The sequence below is a fragment of the Chaetura pelagica genome, unplaced genomic scaffold (genome assembly GCF_000747805.2).
Source record: "Chaetura pelagica isolate M959 unplaced genomic scaffold, ChaPel_1.0 scaffold47, whole genome shotgun sequence".
Taxonomy (NCBI): Eukaryota; Metazoa; Chordata; class Aves; order Apodiformes; family Apodidae; genus Chaetura; species Chaetura pelagica.
Genome location: NW_009954140.1, coordinates 3,469,721 through 3,477,634, shown reverse-complemented (window position 1 = coordinate 3,477,634; position 7,914 = coordinate 3,469,721). Strand labels below are relative to the sequence as shown.

Genomic DNA, 7,914 nt, shown 5'->3' with positions numbered 1-7,914 from the left:
TGGTAAAACCAGTCTCGGGAATGCCTTGACTTCCAGATGCTGGCAGCAGGGCACCGAGCGCGGGCAGGGCCGTCCCGGCAGCGCGGCAGAGACACCGCCCAGCCCGGACTTCAGGTACGGCCGCCCTGCAGGGCAGCAGGTGCCTCTGACACCCCTTGTTGAAGGTTTTGCCGTATTGCTGTGAGGTGAATAGTAAATAAGTATATTGGAGTCCCTTCAAAGCAGAAACCTCTGCAAAAAAATACTGAGATTCCCCGGGTGCTGCTTGTAGAATACTTAGGGAATAGGCACAACTACAGAGCTGAAATAAGATATTAAATATAAACGATCATCTCTGAGTTTGAACTCTTGCTTTCTTCAATAGTAATACTTGACATTTCTGTACTAATTTGTAAAATACATGTAAAATTCATTACACAATTTTAAAATTACCTATTTCCACAAGCCATGTAACATACTGTTGCTCTGTATTACAACTAGGGAAGCACAAGGGGGAAAAAAAGAGGGGCAATGACTTGTTCACAGCTGCTGGGGAGCTCAGCGTGAGCTGACATGACAACTGCAGACTTCTGCTCTAGGGGACAAACCACTGAATGCATTTCTGATGGGCTTGAAGCCACAGAGGTACCTGTGAGCCAGAGAGAGATCACAGTGGTCCCCCTTCTAGAAGCAGGTGGTTCTGCACTTGCTCAGAGAAACAAAACAATAACATTTGCTTTTTGCTAATGGTTTATTTTTTATTTTTAAAGCCTCTCCTTGCTGGACACCAACTTACCAGCTGAAGCGGAGACTGAGCTGCGCGGTTTCATCTCCAGGCGCCTTGCCAAGGGAGCCCTGTTTGAAGGAATGGGGAATGTAGCATCAGTGGAGCTGAGGTGAATTTTAAACATTTTTTGTGAATGAGCAACTATAAGAAACGTTGACAGCATTGCACATCTTGTCATCTGCTGCTGCACTTGGGTTTAATCTTGATCCTGTGTTCTCAGTCTATTGCTGCTGTTAATAACAGCTTATTGTAGTAAATAATTTAGTGTTTGAATACTTAAAAATGCAAATGCTTAAGACTATTTCCTTTTAAACTACTCTGATCACACCGAAGAGGTAAAAAGAGAAGGTTTAAGAGCCCTGTATTATGACCACAGGAGCCACCAGTGCTAGAGGGTGTGAATTCCTTACAGAAATCATGTATATCTGCTTTTTGCACTTATTTACTGTGATGTGTCTGTAACAAAATTGTTTTTCTTTTCTGCATAGCATACCAGAATATAAAGTTGGTTGTTATTACTGTCGTTTCCAACAAGAAAATCTTCTAGAAATGGCAACACAGGAATCAGACATCAGCACTCCAGAATATGTCGTTTGCTTCTTAGGTGGCTCAGAGAAGGGTCTGGAACTATATCCTTACCTTTATCTGTGTGGAGAGGGAGATGATGTTAAAACTATGTTCTCATGTTGTCTGCTTCCTACTTCAAATCAGCCTGTTTATGCACACCATCCAGTAACTGCAAGTGTCAGTAACAGCCACATACTGGAAGGGAAAAATGCAGATCTTAACTGATGCATCTTATTTTCCTTAAGAAGATACTTTCAGACTTGAGCTGGACAAATACATTCAAAGTCTGAAGATAAAGCCTGTTTTGGAGGTAAGGCCTAACTTTTTTGTAAGTGATGAAAATTACTATTTATGCAAATTAACTACCAAGACAATCTGGAAGATTTAGTGTATAGAGACAAAATAGGTGTTTGGTGTACCAGTGTGAAACACCATGGGAGATACTTGATTCAGTCTAGTTAAATGGCTAAAGTGCTGTCAACCACACAAGCCAAAAGAGCAGAAAAAAAGAGAGGCAGCTTTCTTTTTTTGTGCCAGTCATAAATCTCTTAAAGGTTAGTTAGATTCAGAGACAAGAATGACTTATAAAAGGCAATTGTCTACAGGAAAGTTACCAATGTCAACCTAGATTCTTGTAACTTCTGAATGTTAAAGAAGGATTTTTAATTTTTCTTATGACAATTTTTCTAATGGAAATGATGCATTTTAAGTCTGTCTCATCCCATCTGCTGTTGCATGATCTTTGCTTAATATATACCATAAAATTACAGTTTTGTCTACTTAAAATGTGAAGCCCTTCATTGCTGATATTCCACAGAAGTGTGGTTTAAATGTCAAACTCATTATTTTAGTCTGCTGTGGTTTGAAATTAACAAGGCTCTGACATCCAAATATCTCAGGTTGAACATATTATTAATAGGCTTCTATTGGTGTAGAGATCTTAATTTGTAGTTAAGTTGTAACGTTTCAACTTGTTACAGCAAAAAACCTTGGAGACTTCCGTGAATCCCGACCTGAGAAGCTGGTTTGAGAATGCCCTGTGCCCAATTCAGAGAGTGGTTCACCTCTTCCAGGAGAAACTCTCCTTTTTGCTACATGCTGTAAGTGTGTTCCTAACTTCATAACTAAAACAGGTTCAGAAGGAATTTCAGTGACTCCAACATGTTTAAAATGTTTCTTGCATTTGCATTTCCAGCCAGCTAACAGGGTATAATCACTGTGTTCTCAATGCAAAACCAGCTGCAATTGCTGTAATATGGAGTATTCCCTCAGCTTCTTTCTCTGTAAAGAACAATTTTTAATGTACCACAAGGTGCCTTTATTGCTACTAGCTCAAATATAGCAACAGAAGTAATATCGAAGTCCCATCTAGCTTTTCGTTTTGTTTTTTAATTTAAGGCTTTGAGTTACACTCCTGTGGAAGTGAAAAATGCAGATGAAAGAACAGAAAAAGATATTAGCAGGTAAAGATCCTTTGAGACCAAGGAACCTGTGAGTAACTTGGCTGTTGCATATGACACCCTCCTGTTCTTGCTGTTGAGCAGTTGTGAAGAAGCATGCAGTTGACAAGAGCTCTTTTGTGTCAGGTTTCTGGCAGCTGCTGGCCTCCAAGGCCTTGTTCAGGAAGGCACAATGACATCCTTGTCTATTGCCATGACAGAGGAGCGGCACAAGTCAATGATTATAGACTGTAGTGGACCTCAGCCTCAGCTGAGTAATGCAGGTGAGATTACAGATGTGAATACTTCATGTTACCATCTTACCTCCCTCAGCTGGTGAGAATATTCAGAAGCTTACAGGTTCATGCCCAGGAAGTGTGGATTGTGGCTGGAAGCCACACCAGTTTTCCTGTGAGGTAGCAGAGCAGTTGATCTTACCTGATACACTGGTTTGAAAATGGCCGGTTGTAAAATCCACAGTCCTTTTAGTCTGCGAACCATGAAACTATCACTTGTATGCTTCAGCAAAGCTTTTAATTTCCTCTTATATTTTTGACAAATGCTATGAAAAGGGATTCAACAATCAAAACAGAATTTCATGTAATCCACGTAGCTATGTTTGCTTTTCTTTTTCATGTGTGACTTATTTCCTGTACAATTACCAGTTGTTACCTGAGAGCGATTATATATTTATGCTGAGTTCATTCTTCTCTTCATCTCTGTGTTGCTGAACACACAACAGGAACCAACAGATTCTGTGAGGACTGGATGCAAGCTTTTGTAAATGGTGCTGAAGGTGGAAATCCATTTCTCTTCCAGCAGATTTTGGAAAACTTTAAATTGAAGGTATCTGTCCATATATGTTAGTCTTGAAGAAGGTATCATGGTTACCAAGGGAGCAAATACTCTTTGCAGTCAAGTGTTAGGTTACTTGTGATGTCTACATCTCATTAACTGATTAACTCTGAAGTTCAAGTTGAGGACTGGCTCACTGTAGTTGACAAGACCAGAATGTAAAGCAGCACAAAGGTTTCTTCAGTGACCACTCCAAATGCCTTTTCTATTTTGTTTTGTTTTTTTCTCCTTAAAATACTGTTAATTTTAGCTGTGCACACACAATACTGTGTAGTTGGGTCACAGATTGAGTAGTTATCACTTCTTAGGAACTCTCAATACAAGTTTGGGCATGATCAAGATGTGGTGTCCGCACATTTTTTCATTACAATGGAAGTGGTGATATGCATCAAAGACAACACTCAGTTCTTACATTACTCTTGAGCAGTAATATAAAATCCCTTCACTTTTCCACATTTTCTTTCCATGTAGAAGGATAGGAAAACACTCTCTTACTTTTTTCCCAGGCTATACAAGACATTAACAACCTGAAGAGGTTTATCCGCCAGGCTGAAATGAACCACTACGCCTTGTTCAAGTGTTACCTGTTTCTCAAGAACTGTGGTAGTGGTGACATCCTTTTGAAGATCGTTAAAGTAGAACATGCAGAAATGCCAGAAGCCAGAAACGTAGTGACCGTCCTTGAGGAATTCATGAGAGAAACATCAGGGGCTTAAAAATTATTTTAATTATTCTGTACTCGTTTGAGGGTATTGTATAAATCATTCATTTCTTCTGTGCAGCTTAGTTTCACCATTGGAGGATTTCTTATTTATACTTAAAAGTATTACCTAAGGAAAACCTAAGTTGCAGTTTCATCTGCCTGTTCTCTTTTTTAAGAGAAAGCGGTATCAGCTCTTTTTAATGTGTAAATACCCAATTACACAAACTCCTGCATAGTTTACAGTGCTTACCAGATTCTCCACATGATTTGCTCCTTTTCTGAGGAAATAATGACATTGGTTTTTAGTCATTGCACACACACAAAAAAACCCCAAATCCCTTACCTGGCAAGTATTGAAGTGTTTTAAATATTTTAAGTATCTTCAAAATGGTCACATTTAATCATTAAGATCTGGTTACTATTAATACGTAAAGCACAAATATCTGGATAAAAGTAGATTAATCCTATTTGTTTATGTAAGAGAACATGGGTAACAAGGCTTTAGCTAGTTTCCATATTCTACATTCTAAGTGGCAGTTTGATCTTCAGGTACTAAACAACTTGTTTATTGGTATAAAACAGAACTGCATTAAGCCTGAACTGCATTGAGGAATCAGTTTGTATGTTAGGTATACATACACTGGACAGACATGTTACGTTCCCAGGCTATTTGATGAATTATCTTCTTTATTAGTTTGTGTTGTGACCTTCCTTGTATGTTCTTAATACCCATTTTGCAGACCTGTAAATAATCATGTTTTTCAGTTGTGGAAAATTAAACCTGAAAACTACAGGTTAAATATTAACTTTAAATTAATAGAAACTTCTTCAGAAATTGAAGTAAACTAAGTTACCAAGTTAATCAGACTTCAAAACATTTAATGATATTTCAGCAATGAATTCTTAACCACACGATAGGACATTTAGGCAGCAGAATCCTTGAATAAAATCTTTGCCTGCAGCTGGAGTTAATGCTCATGAGACCTCCGAGTGACAACATAAACAAGGATTATTTCTGCAAGCCTGACAGAAGAAAAACTCCATGTTACTTTCCTTTGCAGCAGAGGCTGAAGGCCTAACTTAAGGCATTGGAACAACTGCCCCCAAAACAGTAACTGTAACAGTCTTACTAATACAGTGAACTTGACTGACTGCTCTGCCAGTGCTGCATACTGTGATGAAAGCTGAATGCTTTCCTGTGACTGGAACCTGTAATACGGTTTACAATAAAACACATTCAAATCCTTATCTGTGTGCCTGCATTAAATGACAAATGAGTGTTGTGCTCTATTTCTCTGTTTAAAACCCTTGATTCACACAGTGCAGAGGAGCTGCTGGTGCAGTGTGCAGGAGTCTGCAAGTCATGGTGACATCTGAGGTGACATGTAACATATGGGGAAGTCAGAGAAGAAAACAAAAATAGTTTGAAAGAAAACAAGCCCCTTCTCTCATTTGCAGGACCTATAAGAAGTACCAGTATTTTCCTTCAGAATGTTTTATTCATGAGCGAGTAAAGCAGCACCACTCAAAACATGTTGCCCTCTGTTGCTCTTGTACATTTTAAGCAAAGCTGGGGAGCCCTGATCATTTAGTATTTTGCCTGATCAGGAAGCAGTGAAGAGCTCAGGACTCAAAAAAAGTTGCATGTGAGGAACAGGTGACTGATCTGGTTGGAATACAAGAAATCATTGCAGAAAAACAACATCAAAAAACACACCAACAAAAAAATTTAATGGATTCTGCATTCAAATAATATTGTTACAACAAAAATATACAGAATGTACAACAATACAAAAATATTTGGAAACGTACGGCAGCGTCTTACCTTGCAAATATAAGTTTGTTTTACTAGCCCTTAACGGGAAAGTATCATTTGCTCAGTATTTTAAGGCAGAAAATCATATTGTTTAGTGCTTTGTGTTTAACACTTGGACGTGTTATTAGCTTTAGCAGGGTATGCAAAAGAAAAGTTGCATAAATCTTGCTTTATTTGCAAACTAAACAGACACTGTGGGGGAAACAGTGACTAACATACTTATTAAGCTCCCTAGAAAATTAAGGTGTTTCTGCTACTTAAATCAGGCCTAGGGAATATTTTGTGCTCTGTGTTGTGAAGTACTCTGAAACAGAAATACTACTACTGGCATTTCAGAAATACCTCATTAGAAAGCTTTTTCCAATAAAAAGCCAATGATTAATGCTGACATTAAAAATAATTTACCTTTAAACAAGCTTGGTTTCTGTCTTATGTGCGATTCTTTCTAGAGCTGCAAAATGCACTGTTTTCCTTTATATCCAACTCTCAGCATCAGTGATTGCAGGAGTTTTTGAGTCCTATCACAGAGCACCGTGGAGCAACCACTGCAGTAAAAGAAACAGAACAGCAGCAATATTCAGGGAGGCTGAAAGCCCAGATGTGCTGGCCTTTGCTCTTCAGATCCCAGGTTTGCCTCCAGAGTTTGCTGGTGTTGAACTGCATCTGTATTATCCAGTTCCACTGCAGATAAAGCCAGTTGATGGGGTTTCCAAAACAACTGAGCTGAGCTTGAATCTATGTAAACAGATACGACTGAGCTCTTCACTCACTAAAGTGTGTGTGAAAGTCCCACCCACTATCCTGTGAGACTAATGTTGGCACAACACAGCAGCTGTCATGTGAGGTCAGCAGAGGGCTGTTACTTTAATATCAGCTCTGATTTATCTGATTCAAAACGGTGGCAGTACAAGCCACCGGAGGAGCAAGGTCTTGCAATGCAGAATCCCTGAGCTTCATATCTAGTCCAGCAGCTTCAGACAGCAATAATTTCTCTGGCTTCTTCTCTCCCCATTGATAAAATACTTTCTGCTGCTAAAGAAGCAAGTAGTGAAGAATCACAACATGCCACGTAAGTGCTAAGATTCCTCATCGACTGATGGGGAAAAAGTGACATGAGATGTTGTCTTAAGAACTCAGCAAAAGTAAATTAATCAGCATTTTTACAACTCCCCTACATCTCACTCAGAGATTGCTTCTAGTAACCTCTTCTCCCATCATTCTCCCCCTCCTCCTTCCTGTGTTACAGCTGATGTGTGCAAAATTAATCTCTACCTCTCTCCAAGAATCTAGGAATAAAATGTGCAATTTGCAAGCCCCACGGACTTTTATCTACCTGGTTGTCTCCCTCCTTCTTCCCCACGGCTGCCAGAGTTCCTTTCTCCTGTCCCTCCCCTGCGACAAGGGTCAGCAAGAGGCTCCAGCTGGACCCATCTCTGCTCTGGCCGTGCTGCCAGCAGGTGTCCCTGAAGGAGCTCTGCAACCAGCACCCCAGGCTCTCCCAGTCTGCATTACTACTCCCTGCACCCATCCTCACTGGACCAGTACTGCACATAAATGGCGCTTTTTTTTTTTGTCCTGCTGTTATGTCCTCACTCAAGGGCATAAGCATAAAATAACTTCCTCAGAAATTCCTGGTTGAAATTTGTACCTTGGTAACAGTCCCTGCCTTTTGCTCTAACACTGCATGTTTGCAAGGTTTGACAGATTCACAATTTATCTGACACAAAATCCTAGCAGCAGCTGAAATAAAACCAAAACAGTCACCAAA

At 39.7% G+C, this 7,914-nt stretch overlaps 1 protein-coding gene across 1 annotated transcript; it reads left to right on the top strand.

Moving 5' to 3' along the window:
• Window positions 1-510: 510 nt before the first annotated feature.
• On the top strand, window positions 511-4,343 carry LOC104393303 (chromosome unknown open reading frame, human C17orf75). Its single transcript, XM_010002783.1, has 9 exons — window positions 511-542; window positions 750-875; window positions 1,255-1,395; window positions 1,586-1,643; window positions 2,314-2,433; window positions 2,732-2,796; window positions 2,920-3,056; window positions 3,515-3,618; window positions 4,134-4,343. The coding sequence occupies exons 1-9, from the start codon at window positions 511-513 to the stop codon at window positions 4,341-4,343; spliced, it is 993 nt and encodes a 330-aa protein (XP_010001085.1).
• The last annotated feature ends 3,571 nt before the right edge of the window (window positions 4,344-7,914 follow it).